This window comes from Protopterus annectens, chromosome 6.part0 (assembly GCF_019279795.1).
Source record: "Protopterus annectens isolate FY-2018-M chromosome 6.part0, PAN1.0, whole genome shotgun sequence".
Classification (NCBI taxonomy): Eukaryota; Metazoa; Chordata; order Ceratodontiformes; family Protopteridae; genus Protopterus; species Protopterus annectens.
In genome coordinates this window covers 315910924-315937489 of record NC_056737.1, presented here as the reverse complement: position 1 = coordinate 315937489, position 26566 = coordinate 315910924, and the positions used below count along the sequence as shown (strand labels likewise).

The 26566-nt window shown below is 39.7% G+C and overlaps 1 protein-coding gene across 2 annotated transcripts in view; it reads left to right on the top strand.

Annotated features, from left to right (window-relative positions):
• The window catches only part of ZFYVE26 (zinc finger FYVE-type containing 26), a 3506023-nt gene that overhangs the window by 2099668 nt on the left and 1379789 nt on the right, over positions 1-26566 (top strand). For both annotated transcript variants that reach the window (XM_044074068.1, XM_044074069.1), the window contains one exon: positions 15081-15330. In XM_044074068.1, coding sequence (XP_043930003.1) covers positions 15081-15330 — 250 coding nt within the window. The remainder of the gene's footprint in view (positions 1-15080; positions 15331-26566) is intronic.

The window sequence follows — 26566 nt, the reverse complement described above, 5'->3', positions numbered from 1 at the left end:
GTTCATTTGGAAGCTGGTTCCAGGCTTTTCCCACTGTGTTAGTGAATAGAGAGTCCCCAGCTTTGTTGTTAGATTTAATAGTGGAAACTAGAATCTTATTTGCTAAGCGAAGAGTTGTAAGGTTTTTGTAAGGGGTAGTCAGATTAGTGAGGATTGGGATATTGTTGGGGTGGTAAAGTATATTTTGGGTTATAGTAAGCTGATGACAGAGTAGTTGGTGCTGCAGTTCTAACCATCCCAATTGTTTGAGGTTGAGACAGTGGTGGGTTCTGAAAGGGTTGCCAGTGGCGAATCTGGCTATGTTATTATAGCTAGTGACAAGTTTGTTAAGGTTGTTTTTAGAAAGATTAGTATAAATGGCAGAAGCATAGAACAGGGTAGAGATCAGGTGGGTCTAGGTAATAGTGGGTTCTGGCTGTTGGTGTAAGGAAGGGTTTGATTCTATACAGGGCTAATTCAAGTTAGTGTGGCTTCAACATTGCCAACCCCTGGACTTTCTAGCTTCCTTCCTTGTCTCAAGCTTGAGCTTCAGTGGTGGATTAATCAACTTTCTCTCAACCTGGGACTTCCATTTCAGGCTCCAGCCCTCACTCAAGAGCTCCTTACAAATGCCTCAGACAGAGAATTGAGAGCTTCCTTTGGCTCAGTCAAGGTTCAGGGTCTCTGGCCTCTTCATCAGAAGGTGGACCACATCAGTATAAAGGAAATGAGGGTCCTGCTTCTAGCTCTTAAGGCTTTGCATTCCTTCTTTCATCCCTGGCCCCTCAGTTTTCACAGACAATACCACAGTGATGTGGAATGCTAGCAGGCAAGAGGGGGTACAAGGTCCTACCTTGTTTGCAGACTTAACTCTTCACATCTGGGATGTATATGTCCAGTATCAAGTGATTATTCAGATGTTTACATTCCCTTGGGGCTCAGTCTAATGGCAGACTCTCTGAGCAGGTCCAGCACACAAGCTCATGAATGGATGCTTCATAGAGATGTGCTTCTGGACATTGTCCATTGGTGTGGAATTCCTCAGGTAGACCTTTTTGCCTCTCCTTTAAACAGATAGCTTCCTCTCTTTTGTTCCAGAGTCCAAAGTCCTTTGGCTGGGAAAGTAGACACCCTGTCTCTTTCTTGGAACGGGATGTTTCTGTATGCTTTCCCTCTCCTTCCATTGTTTTAATGAGTCCTGCACAAGATCAGGCAGGACTCTCCCAAAATCTTGTTAGTGACTATCTTTTGGCCCAGACAGCATTGGTTCCCCCTTCTTTCTCACTTGGCCAAGGGCAATCACCACAAGTTACCTCACTGGGCAGACCCTCTCATGCAAGACAATGGGGCTCTTATCCATCCTGACTTATCCACTCTTCAGCTGATGCTGTGGATGATAGTTTTGATCCCTTTCATGTACCTATTTTCTGAGGATGTGCTTCGGGCCCTGCAGGAGGCCAGGAAATCATATTCGTCCAAATGGAAGATATTTTCTATCTGGTGCTGGTGCCTCTCTGGCCATCAGTATCCCCTGTCTGATGAGGTCCCTGTGGTTCTCTCTTACTTGTGTGATCTGCTCCATGCTGGGTTGATATATTCTTCAGTTACAACTCCCTTATCAGCAATTTTTGCTCGTCTGTGCCTTACTCCTCCTTTGGCCTCTAGATTTGAGGTCAGGCAATTTCTTAAAGGTGTCCTTCATATCAGGCCTCCCAGAAGCCTATTCTGCTTTCCTGGGACCTCAATTTTGTTCTTGAAAAAATTGACTCAGGCTCATTTTGAGCCTGCTGCTTCAGCTTCTTTAGTGTTGCAGTTGGAAGACTGATCTTTTGGGTCTTACTTTGACCAAGAAGTTATCTGAACTTTAGGCTGTCATGGTTTCCTCCTTTTGTAGTTTTCCACAGGCAGGGTGTCTCTTGCAGCTAATCTTTCTTTTTATGCCCAATGTGGTGAATGAGTTGTCCCTTAAGCAGTCTATTTATTTGCCTTCCTTTTTTTTCCTTCTTCACACCTTGGATTTGCATTGACAGCTCAAATATTATTTGGATAAAAGTAGTTATTCGCATATCTGAGCAGCTTTTTGTTCCCTTTCACTCCAGGTCTTTGGGTTTAGCTGCTTTTGAACGGACTCTTTTCCTGGATTTCTAAAACCATTTATTTTTCCTATTCTTTTCATGGTGAATGTCTTTCCTCTTCATAAATGCTCATTCTACCAGAGCTGTGGCTTCCTCTGGTGCCTTTTTCAGGCGTCTGGTTGCCAATTCCATCCTTGATGCTGTTACTTGGTCTTTTGTCCATATCTTCACTAAACTTAAGTTGGGTATTATTTCTAGGGCTAGATCTGGCTTTGCCAGGGCTATCCTGCATGGGTTTCCTAGAGGGCTCTTAAATGCCATCCTCATCCCCCAGGCTTCCTCTTGAGCTTCTGTACCCTCCCTTCAGTTAGGATTACTACAACAGTGATATGGGAGGACATAGTACAGTTCTGTAAAATCTTACCCTAACATTAGCTGTCCTTTTCACTGTTGCATTATTTGCTCGCTCCCTCCTGCCCCCTCTAGCTGCTCTTCTCACTCTTATGGTTGAGGGGTTCTTCTCTTTTCTCCTTCTAGATGCACATAATCCTTCTTGTCCTTGGGGTCATTATATTCCTCTTGGGGCATTTTCATTTCTGAGTGTGGGTGTCTGTACGTCAGCTTTATGCTTATGTGTGACGTACAGTGTCTGTAAATACTAAAAACGTTGGTATACCTGCTGGGTGTTGGGCTGTCCTTTGCAGAAAATCTCTATTGTTAGGAATACTGCAACAGTGAAGAGTAGGACATCTACTGTTATGGTAAGATTTTACACAACTGTACTTTCTCCCTCAACCTCCCAAACCCAGTTTGGCACCTTCAAGGGCAGTTGTCTTCCTGGGGGCTCTGTTGAACTCTCAAACTGAAGGCCTTTCTTCGTCAGGAAAAGCAGCCTTCCTAGATCTGCTTTTGTAAGGTATGGCCCAAAGGAGACGGTGTTTGTGTGCAAGGAAATTTTTATGAATCAAATGATACATGACACTGGTCATCTAATAGCTCCTGTGGTGGGACAACAAATGAAACTCTACTGGAACCTCAAATATTTTGCAGCAAAATTCCTCATTCTTTATTAACATCTTTATTATATCACAATTAAGAGTGTGACACAGATATGCATTCAATAAAAAATAAACATTTATTGAATTACCACATGTGATGTAGGCAGACTTGCAATTTTTTAATATATCAAACCATATTAACAAGATGTTCATCGTGTTTCACTGTTGCAGTCATAACTGTAGGGTGATCCTGCCGGCAGGCAGCCCGAGGTCGGCCAGAATCCCAAAGTCTGGGTCCGGCGTCGGCTGTACAAGCCAGTACCCTGACGTCAGTACGCTCTGGTACTTAGCCCTCAGCCGACGCCATCTTCTCCAGTCTTTCTTGCCGTGCGGTGGAAAGCAGCTCGCTAGTCGTTGGTTGGCGATTTTCGAACAGAGTTTTTGGTTGTTGTCGGTCCGAAGTTCTTACTTCTCTTCTCAAAGCTAAGTGCCCCGTTGGGGAATCTTTTTCTTGTTCCTCCGATGTCAGAAAAAGTTAATAATTGTATTACGTGTGGAAAACAAATACCTCAAAAAGATTTCCACTCTTACTGTCTACCTTGCTTAGGCCCTGACCACGACGTTTCTTGTTGTCGGTTCTGTGCAAGGTTTAATTCTCTTACTATCAAACGCAGCTACGATTGGGCTCTGAATTACTTTGGCAGACGCTTCAATTATAGAATGTCGTCGGACACTTCCGGAATTCAAAAGAAGCGCAAAGACAAGGACAGGCCTACGAGGTCCAAACAGGACTCGTTGCAGCTGGAGCCAGTGTCCGGTTTGGCTGTCGTCAGTGAGGCGCTTTTGCAGCCCCTGTCATCCACCACTTCTGAACCGATGGCCGATACGGACTCCCATGGGGAGCCATCAAGGCCTTCTATTTTATCTGCTGCAGGACCTTCGGACATCGCTCCCTCGGATGGGTCCGGAACCGCTGTGCAGGTACCGGCTTCTGAGGGGGTATTCAGGCCTACTCACATCACTATTTCCAAGGCAAAGACAAAGACACCTGTTAAGTCTAAAGCTCCTGCTCAAGCTACTTCTGAATCTACTCCCAGGACACAGAAGCAATTGTTAAGGATGGCTGAAGATCTGCTTACAATGATTAGGGGTTCTCACCCCCCCCCCTGAGAAAAGGCCTCGACAGGATGTTCCTATGGATTCCTCTGACCAGGCTTCTATATCTTCTGTCTCTTCCTCTGATCAGGAATATTCTTTTCCTCCTTATGAGGATTCGGATGCTGAGGACTCCTTGCCCTCTGCCTCTCCGCCTGAAGATTTTTCTTTTGGGGAAACCTTGCATGAGATGAGGGAACATTTTCATTGGGAAGGTCAGGATTATTCTGCTTCCAAGAAGAGGCTTAGAGAATTCCTTCTTCTTCCTCAACATAGGCCTTTGGCTATCCCTCCTGTTCTTGACATTGTGGATGATGCTTGTAGCGAGGCTAATTTGAATCCTGATTCCATGCCTCCTGCTCCCTCTAAGCCTGATAGGTTTTATAGGGTTCCTGAGTCTCATTTGTTCTTATTTAAGAATCCTTCTGCAGATCCTGAAACTATATCTCAGGGTTCTAAGGCTGCTAAAGTTGCTACTTCTAAGAATCCTATTCCCTCTGAGAAGGATTCTCGTGCCTTAGACAGGTGGGGCAAAAAGGTACATACTTCTGCTACCCTTTCTGTTAGGGCTTTAAATTGCCAGTTTCATATGTTTAAGTATCAGCAATTTCTTTTGTCTGTTTTAAAGCAAAAGCTTGCTTCCCTTCCTGCATGTGCAGAAGATAAGGAACTACAGGATGTATTGCATGCAACTGAACAACTGAACAAACATAGCTTGCATTATGGTTTTGATGCTTTGGATGCTTCTTGCAGGGCCGCAGCCTCTGGTACTGTTATCAGGAGACATGCTTGGCTTTGTGAGCAAAGTTTACCTGAACAGGTTAAGGCTAAATTATTAGATGCCCCTGTTCAGCATGATGTTCTTTTTGGATCTAAGGCTGAGGAGGTTATTAAAAAGATGGAAGAAAAGGCAAAATCTATGCAAACTGTGAAAGATTTCTTGCAAGTTCAGCCTCCTAGATTTTCCAGGAATTGGCCCTCCAAAAATTGGTCCTTTCCCATGTCTGACAGACCTCAAAGGGGAAGATATAGACGCTCCAGAGGTCGTGGCCAAGCTCAGGCCTCCTACAGATCGAGACAATGGACTGCTTCTTCAGCTAGAAGGGGAGAAGACAGATCCCAATCTCAAAGAAAGCAAACTCAATGACTCTCTCGGTTGGGCTACAGGACCTCTTTACCTGGATGCCCCTCTCGGAGGAAAACTTTCTCTTTTTTACAGAAATTGGACTCATATTACCCAGGACAAATGGGTATTGGATGTGATTTTAAAAGGCTACAAATTCCACTTTCATACCTTGCCAAGGGCTTTCGGTTGGCCAGATCTACCAAAACATCAGTGGTCAGAGGCTTTAAATCAAGTGGATGCTCTTCTGGCCATGAGAGCCATAGAGCCTGTTCCACTCTCAGAGATGGGAAAAGGTTTCTATTCAAGACTGTTTCTGGTTCCAAGAAAACAAAGCTCATGGAGACCTATTCTGGACCTTTCTGTGTTAAACACCTTTTTGGAAATTCTAAAATTCAAGATGCTTACTCTGCAGCAGCTGATTCCAATGCTCTCTCAGGATGCCTGAATGGTGACATTGGACCTAAAGGAAGCTTATTTACACATTCCCATCAGGCAGGAACGCAGGAAATTCCTCAGGTTCAAGGCAGGTTCGAGACACTTTCAATTCTCTGTACTGCCCTTTGGTTTATCTACTGCGCCCAGAGTCTTTACCAAGTGCCTGGCACCAGTAGTGGCTTATTGCAGACTCCAGGGATTCAGATTTACCCCTATTTGGACGACTGCCTTATTCAGGCAGACAGCAAGGCATCTTTACTTCAACATCTGGATTTTGTTCAACGTCTTCTCCTCCTACTGGGATTTTCAGTGAACACAAAAAAGTCACATTTGATCCCTTCTCAACAAATGGTATTTCTGGGAGCCCTCTTAAATACAACCTTACAAAGGGCCTTCCTCACTACAGAAAAACAAATACAGCTGGCTTCAATTTTCAAGACTTTGGCAACTCTACCTCAGCTCACTGCAAGGAAATTCCTGCAGGCACTGGGCTACATGGCTTCCTGCATTCTGTTGATTCTAAATGCAAGGCTTCATATGAGAAAGCTTCAATGGTATCTGAAAAGTGTATGGTCGCAGCATTACCACGATCTGGACACTCTGATTCCTCTGATCCCCTGCCTCCAGAAGGAGTTCCTTTGGTGGTCCAGGGTGTGTGCTTTAAACGAAGGAAAGCCTTTCCGTCTTCCTCAACCTTCTCAAATCATAACCACGGACGCCTCGGATTATGCTTGGGGAGCACATTTTCTAGGCAATTGCCAGCAGGGAACCTGGACAAAGGATCATCTTCACTGGCACATCAATCTTTAGGAAATGTTAGCAGTTCAAAATGCTCTTCTAGCCTTCAAGAACCTTTTGCATCCAGGGCCTCTTTTGATTTACACAGACAACACCACAGTCATGTGGTACATAAACAAGCAGGGGGGTTCTCATTCGTACCCCCTTTGCAGACTAGCTATGGCTTTATGGGACACAGCTCTAAATCTGAATCTACATCTCCAGGCCCAATTCATACCAGGAGAACAGAATCTCTTAGCAGACAGCCTGAGCAGGAACATTTTAGATCCTCACGAATGGATGCTGGACACCAACTTATTCAACAGGATTACTGCAGTTTGGGGACGCCCCCAGATAGATCTGTTTGCATCCCATCTCAATCATCAGCTGCCTCACTTTTGCACCAGGTCATTCCACAAATCAGCCTGGAAAGTGGATGCCCTGTCCTTCAGCTGGAGAAACCTTTCGGGATATGCCTTCCCTCCTCTTCCTCTACTTCCTCGGGTATTACTAAAGATAAAACAGGACAAGCCCAAGTTCCTCATGTTGATTGCTCCAAATTGGCCTCGACAGTTTTGGTATCCAACTTTAAAGCACCTGTTCTTGGAGCCTCCTTGGATTCTCCCTCTGAACCCTTCTCTTCTGTCCCAGCATCAGGGTCAGTTGCTACATTCCAATCTCAAGACCCTTTGCCTGGCAGCTTGGCTCTTCAAAGGAATTTGATTTCTTCTAGTCTTCCCAAACAAGTTTTGGATGTTCTTTTGGAAGCTAGATGGCCTAGCACTAGGAAATCCTATGCCTCTAAATGGAAGAGATTTTGCATTTGGATGCAGGACCGAGGCTTGGACCCTCTGGTACCTGATCTCTCTTCTATTTTGCTTTACCTTTCGGATCTTTTGTCTAATGGACTTTCCTTTTCTTCCATTAAGATTCATGCTTCTGCTATTTCTGCTCATTTCGATACTGATCCCCCTGTTTTTTCTCATCCTTTGGTGAGACATTTCTTGAGAGGGGCTAAGAATTTAAGGCCTCCCAGGACCCCTCCTGTTCCTGCTTGGGATCTTAATTATGTTTTAGAAAAACTTACTTTGTCTCCTTTTGAGCCTGCTGCATCTTCAGATATTAAGTTTTTATCTTGGAAGACAGTTCTTTTGTTAGCTTTGACTTCTGCCAGAAGGGTCTCAGAGTTGCAAGCTCTCGTGGCTGTGGAACCATACCTTATTTTCCACCAGGACAGAGTATCCTTGAGGACCAATCCTACTTTCATGCCTAAGGTGATTTCGAAAGTGGCTTTAAATCAAACAATTCATCTTCCTACCTTCTTTCCTAATCCTCAGAATAAAGGGGAAAGGATTTTGCATTCCTTGGACGTGCACAGACAGTTACGATTTTATTTGGACAAGACTAAAGAGTTCAGAAAATCTAACCAATTGTTTGTTTCTTTTGCCTCCAGTTCTCTTGGAAAGGCTATTTCCAAACAAACTATTTCCAAATGGATTTCTTAAGGAATAAGATTTTGTTACACTCATCATGGGAAACAGTTTCCAGGTACTGTGAGAAGTCATTCTACTAGAGCAGCTGCTACTTCTACAGCTTTTCTCAGGGGAGTTCCTACCAAGGATATCTTGGAAGCTGCCACTTGGAGTTCTGTGCATACTTTTTCCAAGCACTACAATCTCCCTTTGTATTCTAAGACCAGGGCAGGCTTTGCCTCTGCTGTTTTGCAGGGTCTTCTTGCTGCCCCTTCTTCTGTCTAAACCTCCTCCCTTTTTCACTGCTTTGGGATTCCACCCTACAGTTATGACTGCAACAGTGAAACACGATGAACATAGTACAGTTGTGTACACCTACCATAAATGTAGATGTTCGAGTGTCTTCACTGTTGCAGTCGGTGTTTCCCTCCCTCCTATCCCTTCTTTTTCTCTTTTTTGTGGTGTATTTGTGTTTCCTTGTTGGATTCATTTATGATTTATTGGGGACTTCTGACATCTAGGGCAAGAAAGGCTGGAGAAGATGGCGTCGGCTGAGGGCTAAGTACCAGAGCGTACTGACGTCAGGGTACTGGCTTGTACAGCCGACGTCGGACCCAGACTTTGGGATTCTGGCCGACCTCGGGCTGCCTGCCGGCAGGATCACCCTACAGTTATGACTGCAACAGTGATGACACTCGAACATCTACATTTATGGTAGGTGTACACAACTGTACTTTCACACAACATTATACATAACATGTATTGTTCTGTACAATGTAATCAAATCAGCATTCATAATGTATATTGTTATGCTTCTGTTCTGACAAGGTTCAGTTCCTACTCCAAAACATTTTTATATGTAATTTGTTCCTTCCTTTTTCTAAAGGCCCCAGTTGCTGTTCTTTAGACTCTGTTACAGTATTCACTACTTCAGGTGTGGTTGATTTAGATTTTGATTTCCATTTTCATGTACTTGGTTTTTGGCAGCCATTAGATTTGAATGTAAGGCTTTACTATGTCAAGTCAATTCAGATTCTGTAGCTCAGCTCAAAAGAAATAATTTCCTTAGTTACACTTATTTGGTCACCCTGTACTCCTGACAGAGTACTCTGCAGAGAATTTTTAAACTCTGATAACTCATTACACTCCTGGAACATATGCTCCTAGGTACAGTTTTCTTCCTCATTACATCTTCAACATGTGGCATCTACTTAAGGAAAACTTCTCTGGAATCTGCTTGGGGCATAAAAGTACCTGTGCAGACACTTGCATGCAAAAGTCCAAAGTCGTCTAGATTTTATTGCATGTTTTGGAGCTGTACATTTATCCTCCCATTATTTCTTGTGCATTGCTTATCTAATCTCTGTACAATCTTTTCTGACCTCCTGTGATTCCTATAGTTATTGTGCAATAAAGTATATACCCTACTAATTATCCTTTTTTTAACAGCAGCTTCTGTTCTAGATTCAAATGAAAAAAAAAAACTCACCAAGTAAAGATCGTTCATTTAGGAATCCCCAATCCCTTTCTCTTTGCCTATGTTCTGATATCAGTCCACGATAGGGAAGGCGGTCTCTAGCTTGCGGTCCAAGTGTCTTCTTGGCCACATCACATTCTGTTACTTTGCCCCTCTCTAAATAATTGTTCCCAATACATTGGTTCCTTTGCCAGCTTCCTCCAGTAAATTCCAGTTGTCTCTTGTATACTCTGTATATCCCTAATTGGAGTCGTCCCTATCAGCAGAATCACCCCCCCCACTTCATCGTCATCCCTTTACACTTTGAATTGTACCTTTCAGCTTGTGTTATGTGTAAGAGCCTTAACTGTGTCGTTCTAAAATATCCCTTCAGATCAGGTAATTTTAAACCTCCTTGCTCTGTTGGAATGATCAACTTATCTTGCTTGACACTTGCCATCTACCCCTCCCAAATAAAACTCTTCAGCTGTTTATTAATTACTGTCCACAACTTCTCCTGTGGTTGATAAAAATATGCCTAACCTGTGTATAAAACTAAAGGGACTAAAACATTAAACTGCTTGTATCTTGCTAGCCATATTCATAGGCAAGAGCTTCCAGTTTAGGTGTTTGTGTTATCTTTTGTTTAGTCTCTTCCCACATATCCTTAGCTGTCATAACAGAATCCTTTTTGACCCATACTGATAAATGCTTTATCATGTCCTCATAAATATGGGTATTGTTGGGTGCATAGTTCACAGCTATAGCCTTTCTTTTATCTTCATTAATTTTATATCCTGCAAAAAAAAAAAAAAAAAAATGGAACTGTCTCAATGTTTCACAACACTGAGATGTCCGTTTCTAGTGCTATCTGGGACACATTATGTGTGTGTATATGTATGTATATATGTATATATATGTGCGTGTGTGTGTGGTTCCCCTTGATATGATCGAATTTCTCTAAACTCGAAAGTCATAAACTCGAAACCAGAATCTCAAATTTAGAGAAACTCGAACATATGAAAGGAACAAAAAAAAAAAAAAAACAACACCTTTCAAATGTGCTGTGCCCCCCACACACCCCTACTTAAATATACCAACTCCGAGATCGCACTATAGTGAAGGAAAGGGAAATCTCCCATTCTGCTCTATACGCGTAAGTGCAAAACGGAGGATTTTCCATTCCTCCGCTATAGTGCAGTCACGGAACATTCACATTTAAACTGCTAGGGTATAGGGGGACCTGGCCCCCTGCAATAAGGTAAGGTAACTTTTTATTTTTCTAAACCTAAGGCTCCCATTCACAATTTTGAGTGAATGGAAGTTCGAGATTCTGGTCTCGAGATTATGAATTTTGAGCTTCCAACCATTCGATCTTGTGAAGGGGAACAGTATAAAAAAAAAAATATATATATATATATATATATATATATATATATATATATATATATATTTATTTATTTATTTACAGATGCAGGGGTATGCTATGACATTTAGTTCAACAAGTAGTTATTGTCAAAACATGGATAGAAAAATGGAACTATGCTTTGCAGAGCTTTATGGCAAAGATATAGCCATAATGGCCAAGATGGTTTATGCTACAGGGATAGCAGCATATCATTATATAGAGATCTGAAGACATGCAAAGAGGCAGGAGAGAATAGTTGCAAAAAAGGTACAATGGAGAGAAGACAGAGAAAAGGTGCGACTGGCATGCAGAGGAAATAGGAGTAGGAAAGAGATGTGTTAATGAGAGCTGCAAAGAGAAGATGGAAGTAGGATGAATGAGAGGCAATAAAGGGGATGACAAGATGAGATAAGGAGGGATGAAATGCTGGAGGGATAGATTCATAACCCAGAGGCTTCCCATGCTTTGGAACAGGATCCCAGTTCGTATTAGGCAGAGCCCCTCACTGACTGTCTTCAAGAGAAATCTTGATGAGTGGATGGGAGATTGTAAGTTTACCCCAGGGGTCACATCTGTGTCACTGCTAGACAGGGGCACAGTAAACTAATTATATTATATAAGGGGACCTTCATTGTGTCACTACTAGACAGAGGCACAGTATTCTAGATTTATTCTGTACATTTTTGTACCATTTAATGGGGTGGCAAAAGCCACATCACTATGGCTAGGCTTACAAATGCCCCAGGGCAGATAGCCTAGTACTATACTATGAAACTATGAAATAGGGTTAAAGGGATGTGTGAGAGAGCTGCAGGATTCATGTAATGTGACCTGAGTGAGTGCAGCTGCACTTTGCTTGCATGAATTCCTTGAGCTGTGGTCTGAAGTTAGAGTACTTTTGGATGCCTTGGATTGAGAGTGGAGTCCACCATAATACCATCTATTCCTGGAGACTTTCCTGCAGGTTGGTTATTCATCACCATTTTTTATCTCATCTACTGCTGTCTTAATTGTTAATTTTTGAGCCTTATCTACCTCTAAGCTTGACATATTTGTCTTTCGTAAATATTTAATCTTGTGTTTTTTTATTTTCCCAGTTCTCTACTTTATAAAATTTTCATAAAATTTCTAAAATATGCCTAATACTTCTACAGGATCTCTGGTTATATATATATATATATATATATATATATATATATATATATATATATATTTTTTTTTTTTTTTGTATGCTCTCTAAGGTTGGCAACAGTCCTTTCAACTTTCTGTTGCCTGAGTTGTTGTGCCAGAAGTTTTTGTACTCAGGAGTTGTTAACAAAACAGTTGCTTAACTGCAATCTTTCTTAAGTCATGCATACTATCCAGGTACTCCCTTATTTTCTCTGTAGTACTGTCAAATTGTACCTCTTCTGCTGTGAGATTCCCCTTATTTTGTAGTACTTTAAACTTTGTCAGCCCCTCTAAATAATTATTGTTACTTCTTAGCCATATCTTTCTTTTATTTCTACCCTCTTTTTAAACTCCACTTTAATTTTATCCCACTCACTAGCTACAACTTTGAGTACTTTCTATCTTCCCTAATAACTCATGAATAATTTCCACTGCCCATTCCTTAAATTCCTCTCTTTGCAACAGGTAGATGGTGAAGTGCCATTGCCTCATCTTTACTTTATTACCCTGCATTTTTATCATAGTAATTATTGTTGCATGATCTATAATAGTTATTGGATGTGTCAGTCTTCTCAATTAAATGCACATGTTCTTGTGAAATAAAATTTCTGTATAGTCTATCCCAGGTTATTGTACCTCAAGGAATAATATGTAAATTCTCTGAGTTCTTACTACTGAATTCATGTCTTCCATACGAAATATGTTCATATTTTTTTCAGAAGTCTACTTTATTTTGTTATATTTTCCATTCTAGCCTCTAGATACATCCTCATTGTTGCAAATAAAATTCCAATCCCCACCTATAAGTAATATTCCCTGCTGAAAGCTGATTATGTCTCTCAAAAATGTTTAAGCTCCATAATAGCAGTTTTAGGTGGAATTTCTCTCTCTCTCTCTCTCTCTATATATATATATATATATATATATATGTATATATGCCAGCATAATCCTAGTCCCTTATCACTAGCCCCTTAATACCACAAATCTGCGATTATCTTTTTTTCTCTCTTGTGCCACTGTTAGAACTCCTCTAACAATTAATACAAGTATTCCTCTTTTTCTTTTTCTGTGATATTTTGCTGAGTATCCCTTCTAAAACCCTTTTTGTCAAATTCATGTGCTCAGTTCTTTCCAGATGTGTTTCCTGAAACATTATTTGCACTCTGCATTTCTTAATATAATTTGTTTCCTTTTTGTCGGTACCAAAGAGGAAAAGGTTCACTCTGTGCATCCGGAAGGGGAAGAAAAACAGAGACCTCTTAGCCATCTGAAAGGCAACAGTAAAAAAAAATAGAGTGAAGGAGGGAAGGACAGCATACTGCAACAGTGAGAAGCAGGAAATCCACTGCTATAGTAAGATTTTACAGAAATGTATTTTGCCCCTCATCATTCTTGCAGTATTCTTAACAGATGGAAGAGTTCAAAAGCTTCTGGAGAGGATGGAAGGAGGAAGGCACAGAACAGCCTTCCAAAAATCAATGTAAGATGGCCCTAGCAAAACCTGCTCTAGTTGTAGAAATGACATATGATTTGTAATATTTAGCAAGGTATGTATAGAGGACCAAATAACCGCTTCTACAATGAATCTGGCATCCAGAACCCTGAAAAAGACCACAGACAAGACCATAGCCTTGGTAGAATGAGCACGAACAGAAGGTGAAAGCTGCTTGCCATGAAAAATATAGCAAAAAGCAAGTGGTCTTAGAAATTTGTGAGGAGATGGTTTGCTTCGACAAAGCCAACCCCAATTTCTTGGCATGAAAATAAACAAACAGCTTCTCGGATTTCCTTATTTCTTTGGTTTTGTCTAGGTAATATCTAAGAAGTCTATGTAAATCCAAGGTGTGAAGAATACTTTCACTATTATTATGTATAGAGTGGAAAAATGAAGTAAGAGGAATGTTTTGATTTAAGGACCACTTTGGGCATAAAGGAATGAGTAGTAGAAAGATGCATCTTGTCTTTGAATACTGCAGCATTGAGAAGTAGGACATGTACTGTTATGGTGAGATCTTGTCCTTTATATAGTGCTGATTAAGTTAAGTAGCACAAAAGACTAGGTGAGTTGTTAAACACCTTCCAAAAAGGCCTTAGAGTTTTTTAATATGGTTGTGTGTTGGGTGTATGTTATGACTCAAGGTCATGATTGTTATCTCCCAATTCCATTACTCTGTAGCATTGACACAGTCTATCATTTTGTTTTCTTACCGTCTAGTTCTTTATTTTCACTGACTAAGTTATTCCCATTAGGTGTGGTTATTTTGCAGAGGAAGATGTGACATGTAAGATGTATTTTTAGTTTCACAGTTAATTATGAAAGTGCATTTAAACGTGTGTGAATGTGTTAAGTTTTAGGCAGAATGTTTAAGCGGTGCAGTCTAAGAGTTGTTCCAGTGACTTACCCAGGTGGTCTGAATGCATCCACAGAAAGACATGTATTGAGCCTAACATGATTTTAGCTGGTAGACTGGATCAATTCCATTACTATTTTTAATAGTGCAGTGGGGCCTTTTTTGCTACCAATTCAGTCAGGTTGCACCTCAGTTTAACATCTAATCTGAAAGATGCAAAATCAGGATTTCATCCACTTATGATGCACTACTCTGTCACTTTTAAAATATGAATGCAAATAACTGGGTTAAGGATTGAACCCACAGCTTTCGTATCTTTCTAGCATCAGAGGCATAAGGGCAACTTTCTGAGAAACTGATACTGGTTGTAAAAATTGATTCCAGATTTAATGTGAAAGGAGTAGTGGAAAAGATCTGTCAGGCACACACAGCTGCATCCCCACATTATGCAGACATGCACATGTATTAAGACTTGTTTGCCTTCTCCTTCGAACATTGAAGATATTCTGCTGTTGACTGTGGTAGGTGACAGTTATGTTTGCTTTTTTCTTTTCTTGTTTTACTGCAAACTGTAAAAACTGCATTTCATATTCTTTGTGTTCTTTGTGTGATCTGCATGCCAGTTTTATTTCCTTATTTTGTCTGTTGGCTTATGTTAATTTTTTGGTTGGCTTGTAGTTGTTACTGACACTGCCAGAGTCTGCACGCCTGGACTACTCCCACCTTTCCTCTAGCCCCCTGCTAATGTTGGAACAGCTGCTTATGAATATGAAGGTTGATTGGGCTGCTGTGGCAGTGAAGACCCTTCACCAGCTGCTGGTTGGACAGGAAGCCGGCTTTACAGTTGAAGACATAAATAACCTGCTTTTAAAGTATGCAGCAATGGCACTTCATTTCCCCTGTGCATCACGGGAGAGGTCCCGCTCAGGTAAATTAAATGTTCTAATCTTTGTATTTTTTCATACCTTGGAGGGCAGCAGTTTATAGAGAATCAACAAAAGCAGTTGGTAGAAAGCCACTTTGCTAGTTTGCGTTTTATGCACCGAGTTGAAAAATATATGTACACAGTAGATGACCTGTCTTCAGGGCAGTATTTACCTGTTCTCTAACTGATATATTTCACAAATTCTTATGTTTTTACTGCGTCAGTTTCAGGTGGCAGTCATTTGGTCTTTGTCTTATTTTAAACCTTATTCACCACAGTCTCCATGGAGGTTCTCAGTGCAGTATTCCTTCTTGTTGTATTCCTGTTAGTCACCAAATGGCGCTGTGTTTTTTATGGTAGTGTTCATGTTTTTAGTAGCATTGCCATGTGATTGTAAGGCAAGGCTTGAAAACAGAAGTGTGTTTCATAGGATTTTTCATGTCATGATAGATGGAAATGGAGGCCTTGTACTACTAATGTAGATAGGATGGTGCATTAGTTAGCAAAATGTGTTGGCAGTTTTACCCAGATCCTCCATCACCTACCTTTGAACAGCTGCGGTAGTGACGCAGAGAATGCTAACCCTCCTTCCTCTGAGAGAGGATAGTGTTAGGTGACTGCCTTACTCCACTCCCCCACCCCACTTACCAGTGTTACTAGTGATAGAATTTACAGTACTCCAGTAGGCCATCTGAGTTGATCATTTTGAAGTTTTGTTCTAAGGCATTCACAGAATGTGTATTATCAAAACTGCTTATGTTAGTAGACAGACAAACAGTACTTGGAGAAGAGACATGTTACAGGTCAGAGTGTAGCAGTTCACATGACTGACATTTAAAATTTGTTTTCAATTTCACAGTTAATTGTTAAAGTGCACTTAAATAGGTATGCTTTTAGGCAGAATAACTGCACAGTTTGTCATTGTTCCATTGACTTACAAGGTGGTTTGATTACATCCACAGAAAGAAGTGTATCGATCCACTACTCACTTGGCTCACAAAATAGCATTGAAAAATACTTTATTTAGTGAGACTGATACTGTCCTGCTTAGCTTTGTGTCAGCTTTAGCTGATTTATCTTTTGAGCAAAGAAACATAAGTCATTTATTGTGCATATGATGTGCATAAAATGTTAAGGGCTGGAAGGGATAACTGCAGGCTGAGGTTTAAAGCAAATTGTCATTGTGGGAGAGAATGAAAAAGCTGTTGAGTGTATTTGGGAAGAACTGCAGAGAATACCTAGAGTTGATAGCAACATCTCCAGTGTTGGTGGATGTTAGGTTGAGTAAATGGTATATATGCGAGTTTGCCATGGTGAAGAGTTATTCCCTATGAAATTGTACCAAAAAGCAAGTAAGGAATTTTGAACTATGCCTGAAGTTAAGTAGTTGGGCCTTTTGATGAAATGCAGTGCGATGTGAAAATGACATTGCTATTCACTGCAAAATGTAGGACAGTGCTAAAACCTCATCTAGAAGTAATGGCCAAGGACTGGCAAAAGATAAAAGTAGTGTAGTGTTTAATGAATTACTGGGTTGTGTAATGGACTGCATCTAAACTACGAAGAGTACTGCCAAAAATGATGAAGTGTGGGACTTCCAAGATGGGCTACACACCGATCAAAGGCTTAACTTTCTCTCTCCCAGTGTGAAAGCAGAAACTGTGAAAAAGGAGCGCCATTGAAATGGTTATTTAGGTAAAACCCAATTACCTTCTAGTAAGTATACTGACTGTATGCCAGTGAAGAAATTTGGAGAACCTGAAAGAAAATCAATCAGAAAAGGTGAAAGCACTGACTGAGAATGATTCTGCAGCGGTTCACCAAAAAACAATTCAAGCTTCAGTTTCCATTCAAGGGATGGCTTTCAGTAATTTAGAGGAAAAATAAATCATACGTAGTCATGTAATTAAAATAAATAAAATGTTGAAGGAATATACCAATCCAAATAACAAAAGGCAGGGGAAAAATAGAAAAAGCTTTAGCCATTCAGATGAACTGATAAAACTGAAAAAAATTAGAGGTTGAAATGAAGAAAAGGCTGGCTTAAGTATGAGCCTTTTCAATAAGAGCTGTTTCAAAAAATAGAGTTAAAGGACAGCACACAGTGAAAATCTAAGATTATTCTGCTGAACTAGAGGAACTGGAAGGAGTAGACTGTATTAATTTTCTAAAAGCACAAATAAGGAACTGGACTGATGTATCATAGTAGAATTTGTTAATTGAAAGGGCATATTGAACTGTATGCTGCAAACCTGGCCACAAGAAAGTAGACAAGATTTATACTAGTAAAGATGCAATCGTACCAGCATAAAGAGTTGACCCCGACAAAACTGTGGTAGAAATGGAAAGTATTACAAATTGGAGACAACAGCTTGTTTGTGCAAAATTATTCACTATGCAGAAGAGAAGCAAGATTATCCCAGTAATCGGAATCTTGAAAGGCAAGTGTGAGATTCAAGCTGCTGTGTCCATCTGTCTTCAGATTATTTTTTTTTTTCATGGAGGATAAAATAACTTTTTCCCTTACAGAATGGGCCAAGAAGGAAATAAAAAGTTTACCCAGCAGAAAGAGAATGAGCAAGCAGAAGAAGACTTTAATTCTCATTCTCAGTGGCTTCACAGAGAGAGACTTGGCCAGTGAAATATTTTTCAGTGTTTCAAAGGAAATACTTGAAATTCAGAAAAAAAAGCACTGGAATTGACTAGAAGAATTAGGAATACTTTGGACTTGAACCAGAGTCTAGTGTTGGAAGAAGACTAGTGACACCAAAATTGGTGAATAAATGTGAGTTTATAAAGTATCAGTCACAACTGGGAAATGTGGCTTTGCAAATACACATGGGTGAGAAAAGATTGTACTCCTACTTTGTTAATTTGAGACCGGTCTGTAAAGCAAATACCACACATTATGTCTTTAATGTTTAGAAGGATACAAAATGAAAAATAAGTACCTGTAAGTAAAATATTGTTTGTTCTTATTAGTATTTGTATAACATTGTCATAATACAGACTGCATATTATATTGCAAAGCAGTTTTGTATAGTTTGCAGTCAGGGATATTTTAAATGTGAGTGGGGGAGTCTTTTTAGTGACTCTGTGTATTACAGATATTAAAGTAAACCAGTACTTTTTTAGTTGTAAGTAGAAAAGGCTTTATACAATAACAAGAGAGGAAATGCTGAAACAGAAGGAGGTTTAAGTTAAAATAATGCTGTGATCTTGATCTGTTGGGGTAGGTTGTAAGTGTACTAATTGTATCATATGTAGAACTAAGAGGATAATTTCCCTTGTAACAAAGGTGAATATCTCAATTTAATGTCCTTGGTTTAAGTTATAAACCTTTTTCTCAGCAAATAGACTTGGAAAATTAGACAAAATGATGAAAGCCTTGAAAATGCTAAGCTTACATCTGCAAAGATATTAGCTTGTTTTTTAATTAGCAAATGTTCTCAGTGAGAGAAGTCTGCAGCTGAAGGCAGTAGCTAGGACAATTCTACACATTCTGTTTTGCAAAGATATTCCTTCATTCTTCTACGAGTTAGCTTTTTTCTCCATTTCCGACTACTTTTAAATGGAGATAAGCTGTGTCTGCAAGTGCAAGCAATTAAACCTGAGAGTTCTGAGCATTCTTTGTTGAGAGAAATGTAAAATGTAAAGGTGCATTAAGAAAACAGTTCAGTGAAATGAATTTGAAATTATGGAAAGTGAAAAAGAGATAGTAGCCTCCCCAGCAGCTTTAATATATTAATGCACTTAATAGTACAATGAATCATTTATTTATTTATTTTATTTAAAGGTAGCCACTGCACTTTTTCTTAGGGCTAAAAGTTAATGTTTTTTAAAAGCATGCAAGCTAATTTTCACATCTGCGAGAGGAACAGAGATGAGAAAAGAACAGACAGCAATCCATGTAAGTAGGAACCCATGCTGTATCATGTGCTTTAGAATGGGTAACATTAATTTTATATTGGGTAATCCCTGTGAGTGCAGCTATCAATTTGGGGCAGTTGTTCCTGTCTGATGGGTTAAACTTGAATTGTTGAATCTGTACATAGTTTTGTGTGCATGTTCTGAGTTAATACGGAATAGAGCTGTTCTGAAAATATATTTAGTTTTTTGTTGAAGGGTTCTCATAAAAGCAAGGTATCTTGAGAAATGATACAAGATTATGTGGAAATGAGAAAAAAATCTCTATGAAAGCTCAGCCTGGTCAACATTAGAATGTGCATGTAAAACAAATGTTGAATATAGGTGTATGTATAAATATAACACACACACACACACACACACACACGTGCATGTGATAGCAGTGCTGCAGGAGACGCATTATGAAAGAAATGTGCAAATTTGACAGAGGATTTCAGGATGGATCTGCAGCAGAATATCAAGGACAAAGGAAAAGATGAGTTGTAATATGATTGCTGAATGGGCTCCAGTAGTGATAGATGAGGAGATTTGGGGAAAATGACAATAGTAGTAGATTTCTGGTAGGAAGGAGCTTTTAGCAAGAGAGGAGTATTATTTTGGCATCTGTTTACATTCTACCAAAAGCTTTTATGGGGCTTAACAAAATATTGGGAGAAATAGAGGAATAGAGGTACGACTGCTGAATTATACACAACTGCACTTTATAAGCACTTACACAAGTGCATGGATCGTGCTATCCCTAACAGAACCACGATGGTATCCTCCAAAAAAATGAAGCCAATCTGGTGGTCTCCTGCCATAAACAAACTCTACAACAGAAGAAAGAAATTGTTACAAAAAAGAGTAAAATCCCATGATTGGAGGAACTCCCTGGTCAGCCTCAGTAAGAAGTTGAGATCCCTCATAAAACCCTCCAAAGCTAGTTACGAAAACAAAATTGCCAATGATTCTAAAGGCAACCACAAAGCATTCTATAGCTCTGTCATGAATCTCAATGGCAACACTCAGATCTGCTCTGAGTTACAGCACAATGGCACTAAATATACAGAACCAACTGATATTGCCAACATCCTGGCAGATAGATTCAGTTCTAACTTTACCCCCCCTCTCACCTCCTAAAGGGCCCATCTCTATACTGGACAAATGCAAAGTTCATGTAATCACGGCTGCACAGGTAAAAACCACACTCTCCAAAGCCAAGAACACAGCATCCATGGGACCTGACAACATCCCAGGCTGCGTTCTACATGGACTACAGAATGAACTGGCAACCCACCTAAGTACCATGTTCAATCATAGCCTCACCTCAGGCTTTGTGTCCATTGAGTGGCGCAGCAACAGATATCCCACTCCACAAAGGGGGATCCACCACAGACCCCGGGAACTACCGCCCCATTAGCCTGACCTGCAAGGCCATGGAACGTATCATCATGGAACTTATAAACAAAGACATTGGTAATCTCCAAACTCTGGACCCCACCCAGTTCGGGTTTGTAAAAGGCAGATCATGTCTCCTAAACCTGATAGACTTCTTTGAAGCAGTCACCAAAGCCATAGACGAGGGTAAGGTGGTTCACACAGCCTATCTAGATCTCACCAAGGCTTTTGACACCATCCCCCACTCTGGAATTATAAATAAACTCAATAAACTAGGTATAAATCCCTATGTCACAAGATGGGTTGCCAACTGGCTCACTGACAGAACCCACACTGTGAAAGTAGCAGACTCCAAATCCGACTTCAGACCAGTGACAAGTGGAGTACCACAAGGTTTGGTCCTGGGTCCTCTCCTGTTTGGTATCTACTTCTCTGAAGTACAGGCTAACACAGAAGATCTTTGGCTAACAAAGTTCGCAGATGACAGCAAACTAGGAGCCATAATCGAAACTCCTAATGATGTGGACATCCTACAAAAGGGCCTCACTGAGACAGATGCCTGGTCAAAGCCATGGCCTCAAGCTCAGTGCCAAAAAGTGCATTGTCATCCCCTTTGGTAAAAACACTGTACCCATGAACTACCACATAGGCGGTTGTAAACTTAACACCGAAAGTGTGATGAGACACAGGTGGACAGTAGTCTCTCCTTTGATAATCACATCACCACAGTAGTCAGGAAATCTTTCTACATGGCACACCTCATCACAAAAGGTTTCTCATCCAGGAAAAAAGGTCATTGTTCCCCTCTACTCGTCACTCATTAGACCCATTATAGAGTACAATGCCCCTTTTGGTATGTACCAAGTTCGCAGATGACAGCAAACTAGGAGCCATAATCGAAACTCCTAATGATGTGGACATCCTACAAAAGGGCCTCACTGAGACAGATGCCTGGTCAAAGCCATGGCCTCAAGCTCAGTGCCAAAAAGTGCATTGTCATCCCCTTTGGTAAAAACACTGTACCCATGAACTACCACATAGGCGGTTGTAAACTTAACACCGAAAGTGTGATGAGACACAGGTGGACAGTAGTCTCTCCTTTGATAATCACATCACCACAGTAGTCAGGAAATCTTTCTACGTGGCACACCTCATCACAAAAGGTTTCTCATCCAGGAAAAAAGGTCATTGTTCCCCTCTACTCGTCACTCATTAGACCCATTATAGAGTACAATGCCCCTTTTGGTATGTACCTCACAAGACATCTACAACAACTGGAAAGGCCGCAGAAATACCTCACAAAGATGATTGTTGGCCTCAAACAGATGCCCTACGCAGACCGACTCAAAACTCTCCAGCTTTACTCCATCACATATTGCCTACTCAGAGGCAATCTCTGCCTAACATACAAAGCCATGTCAAACCCAGAGCTGTTGGACATGCTCCACTTAAAGAAATCTCAAACTCTGCAAGCTACACTCTCTAGGGACCTAAACCATGTCACCACAATAAGCAGAACATGCTGGAGGGATAGATTCCTTTCCCAGAGACTTGCCATACTCTGAAACAAACTATCTATCTATATCAAACAAAGCTCCCCATTAGCAATCTTCAAGAAAAGTCTTGATGATTGGATGGGAAATAGGAAATTAACCCCGAGGGTCACTTCTGTGGCTCTGCTCGACAGTGGCACAGAACAATAATTTTCCTGGGTGGCGAAAGCCAGGGTACCTTTTTGGCTAGGCTTATATAGGCCCTAGGGCCAATAGCCTAGTACCTACCTATGAACCTAAATAATCAGCTTTCAGGAGGAAATTTGCAAATTATTTCCCAAAGTACTATAAATGGGCTAGACTGGATAGCAATTATATTTCACAGGAACATGTACATTTAATTGAAAGTTTTGACATTCATCCAATAATTATTTCAAGTCATACACCAATATAAACTAAGGTAAAAATGCAGGGTAGTAAAGTAAGAATGAGACAATAATGCCTTTCCATCTACTTGTTAAAAAGAGGAGTTTAAGAGATGTGTAGTGGAAATTAGAGAATTTTAGGGAAGACAAAAATTTCTTCAGCAGGGATAGCTAGTCAGTGGAATAAAATGAAAATAGAGTTTAAAAATAGGGTAGAAATAAAAGAGAGCGACCGTTAAAAAGCAATATTAATTAATTAGAGGGGCTCTCAAAAGTTGAAGTATTACAGAAAAAGGGGAATCTCACAAAAGAAGAGAAGAAGCAACTACAGACTGCCAAAGAGAAAATAAAAGAATGTATACATAATTTGCATGAGTTTAGAAAGATTGCTGTTAAGCAACTTTTTTTTTTGATAACTCCAGAGCACAAAAACTTTTAGCACAGCAACTTAGGCAACAAAAAGTATTAAGGGCTGTTGCCAGACTTGGGGAACCTATGACAAGAAAAAGAATCTGAGATAATATAGAAGTATTACTGATATTTTTTAAAATTTTATGAAAATTTGTATAAAGCAGAGGCATTTGGAAACCAAGAAAGAGAACAAATGGAAATATTTATGGAAGACTTAATTATGCCAAGATTAGAGGAAGATGAGACTGAACCAATAATATAATATTTAAGACAGGAGGAGATGATGATAAAGTGGTGATGTGTAACCAATCTGCGGCAAACTTTCTAGGAGCAGACTGAATTCCTGTGGATGTTTGGAAGCTAGGAGGTAAGAAAGTGATACAGATCTATAAGCTTTTGTTAATAGCATTTAAAAAGAGCAAACACCAGCATTTTGGAAGAAAGCTGCAGTAGCTATATTACCCAAAGAGGTTAAAGACCTGTCAGACCTAGCCTCATATAGACCTATTTCGATTTTAAATCATGATTAGAAAGTGTTTATATCTGTACTAGCTTGAAGACTAGAAAAGGTGTTGCCAAAATTTATAGATATGGATCAGTCTGGTTTTGTGGCGGGGAGGCAAACATTTGATGAGATTAATAGAAAAGTTACAATCCAGAGGGAAGCAGAATGCAAGAAAATACTGTCGGTGATGGGTCTTGATGCAGAAGAAACATTCAATGACGTAAGCTTGGATTTTGAGTAGGACAATGGAAGCATTTGCATTCCCTGATAATTATAAGGTTAATTAGGATGATATATGAAGGACTGGAGGCAGGAATTACATTGGGTGTGTTCCTTTCTGAAAAGATTGTATTTGAACAGATTAACCAGGCAGGGGTGTCTTCTTCCCCTTTTCTGTTTACTTTACATTTAGAGCTATTGGCAAAGAAAATACAGGTCTTGGAAGATCATGGTAGTCAAGAATAGCTGGCTTATTTGCAAGTATTATTTTGTACTTGATAAATCCAGAAAAGGATATTTCAGTTTTATGGAACATTTTGAAATGGGTTTAGGTTCTTTCAGGATATAAAATTAATGAAGATAAATAAAGGCTGTGGCTGTAAATTATGTACTCACTCATGACTTCTTTCAATAATACCCATGTTTATGGGGACATGTTAAGATGAAGTACTTAGAAGTATGGATTAAAAAGGTATCTGCTTGACAGCTAGGGATATATGGAAAGAGCTTAACAAAAGATAATACAAATACAGAGTGACTGGAAGCTCTTGTTTATGGGTATGGCTAGAAAGACACAAGGAATAAAAGTGTTTTAGTCCATTTATCAACCAGATGAAAAGTTGTGGACAATAGTTAAAAAAGAGTTTAATGTATCTGGGAGGGAAAGAAGGTAAGAATTAAGTAGGATACGTTAATCCTTCAAATAGATCAAAGTAAAATAACCTGATTTAAAGGGATATTTTACATCTATACAGTTCATAGTGGAAAGGGGTGATGAAGCAGGGGAGATCAAGAAACAGACAGTGGGATTATAGTTGCATATCCTTAAGAATAACTACTATCATACACTATTCATAAAGTTGCACAAAGTATTCTAAGAACTAATCCAACACATGAATGGAGAAAGAGTTTGTCAGTAAGGATGACTGCAGGTTGGGTACAGAAAATAGACAAAAGGGAAGGATTTACTTGAGAAAACGGGTGAAGGAACCACATTATTGGAAGCAAATAAGAGAGGGAAGGACAACTAAGTGGGATGAAGTTTATACTGCAGGTTACAGACTGCCTTCCCTGTCATGGATTGATATCAGAGTATTTTCATTTATTTAGTTTGTTTACCAGAACAGTACACTTATCACAGTAGACCATTTGCAGGCACAATCTGGATGAAGAAATTCACTCAAAATAAATAAAGAAATAAAGCAGATCGGATTCACAAACATGGAGTAATCACAAAACGTAGATAATCCCATCAACAATTTAAACTGTCAGTATTATTAACAGAGTAGAAAAACAAATGTGAATTAATTTTAGTAGTCAGCATTACAGGGATGCAGTATGAACAGAGGGTCAAAGTGGAAGTGATGCTGGTAAGAAAGGGAGTTAGATGGTGTATTCAGTGGAAAAGCACTTGCAGTCAGATTTTTGATGGAGGTATCTTTTGAGTTGTGCTCTGAAAAATGGGGAAATAGAGACTTCTTTTAAATATGTGTGTGTGTGTGTGTGTTGGTTGTGATGGGGGGGTGCTGGAGTTTAATTGGAAGAATGGAGAAGGAATTTGGGGGTGCAGTGCAGTTCTGGGGTATCCAGATTGAGGGAGTTAATTAGGAGAGATTGCAGAGGTTGTACAGGTGGTTTTATTATGGAGATTTGCTAGAGTATAGGCAAAGTGAAAAGGATAGGGGAGTTCTAAGTGAAAGATATGCTCTGGTAGAGTTTTTAGTTGAATCTAGAAAAGAAGCTGCTGTTAAAAAGGGATAGTTATTAGGGCATGTAAAATAGTGCATGATAACTATAAGAATCAGTTAGAGGAAGTTAGAAAAGATTGGGAGGAGAGACTGGAAAAATGGTTTACAAAGGAACAATGGGAGGGCGTATGTATGGCTCCCAAGTATGCAAAAGTCCAGAAGTTTCAGGAATTTTGCTTGGAAGTGAGGGCATAGTTTTTGTTTAATACCCCAAGTAGTCTTCAATTTTGTTTTTCCCTCAGGTAGATAGCAAATGGGGAAGAGGTAACAAGGAAAACCTCTTTGGGAGTATAATGAGTTGGCAGAGTAAAACGATTATTTATTTATTTAAGTACTCAGTATGGGGAGTAATTGGATATATCTAAGGAAATTATTCTTTTGAGCTTGAACACAGGATCTGAATTGCCTAGACATAGTAAGGCCTAATTAAGTGTAATTCTTTTGATTGCCAAAAAAGTAATTGCTAGAATATGGACATTAAAATCCAAACCAACTGTCTGAAGTATTGAATGTTGCAAAAGAACTTAAAGGGATCTTTAGAAAAGGGAAGGAGCAAACTACATAGAAATAAGTGGAACTTGTGGCAGTGGGAACAATACATAAAGAATAATGTTCCGGATAGTTAATGAGGCATTAATTAAGTGATTCATTTAATGTTGGACTAAAATACAGTTGTTAATAAACATGTAATGTATAATGTGTATAAATTTGAAAAAAATGTTAGTATGATTTTTTTTCTGTTAATGTGTGTGCTTTAATACCAGGGCTTGGGAGTGTTGCCATTTTGAGTTGCAACCTCCCATGCTTTTAGAGTTTTCGGTTCACTTAACTGTGGGCCAATTAAACAAGACACGACTATTTATAGGAGGTCCTAGTGAGAGTTAGAATTTAATTATTTGATATTTTAATAAAGGTGTTTAAAAAAAAAGAATGAAATATATTAAGTATCATTTCTTTGAACTGGTTGTGAAGGAAACTGGTGTAGTCTTAATTTTTGAACTGATAAATGTGGCACAGATGTAAGCTAAGTCATGAATAAAGGTCATGTTGATTCCGTTAAGACAAGTATTTCTTTGTCATTCAAACTGACTGAGTTTTAATGGTGAAAGTTGCTGAAAGGCATAGAAATGAAGA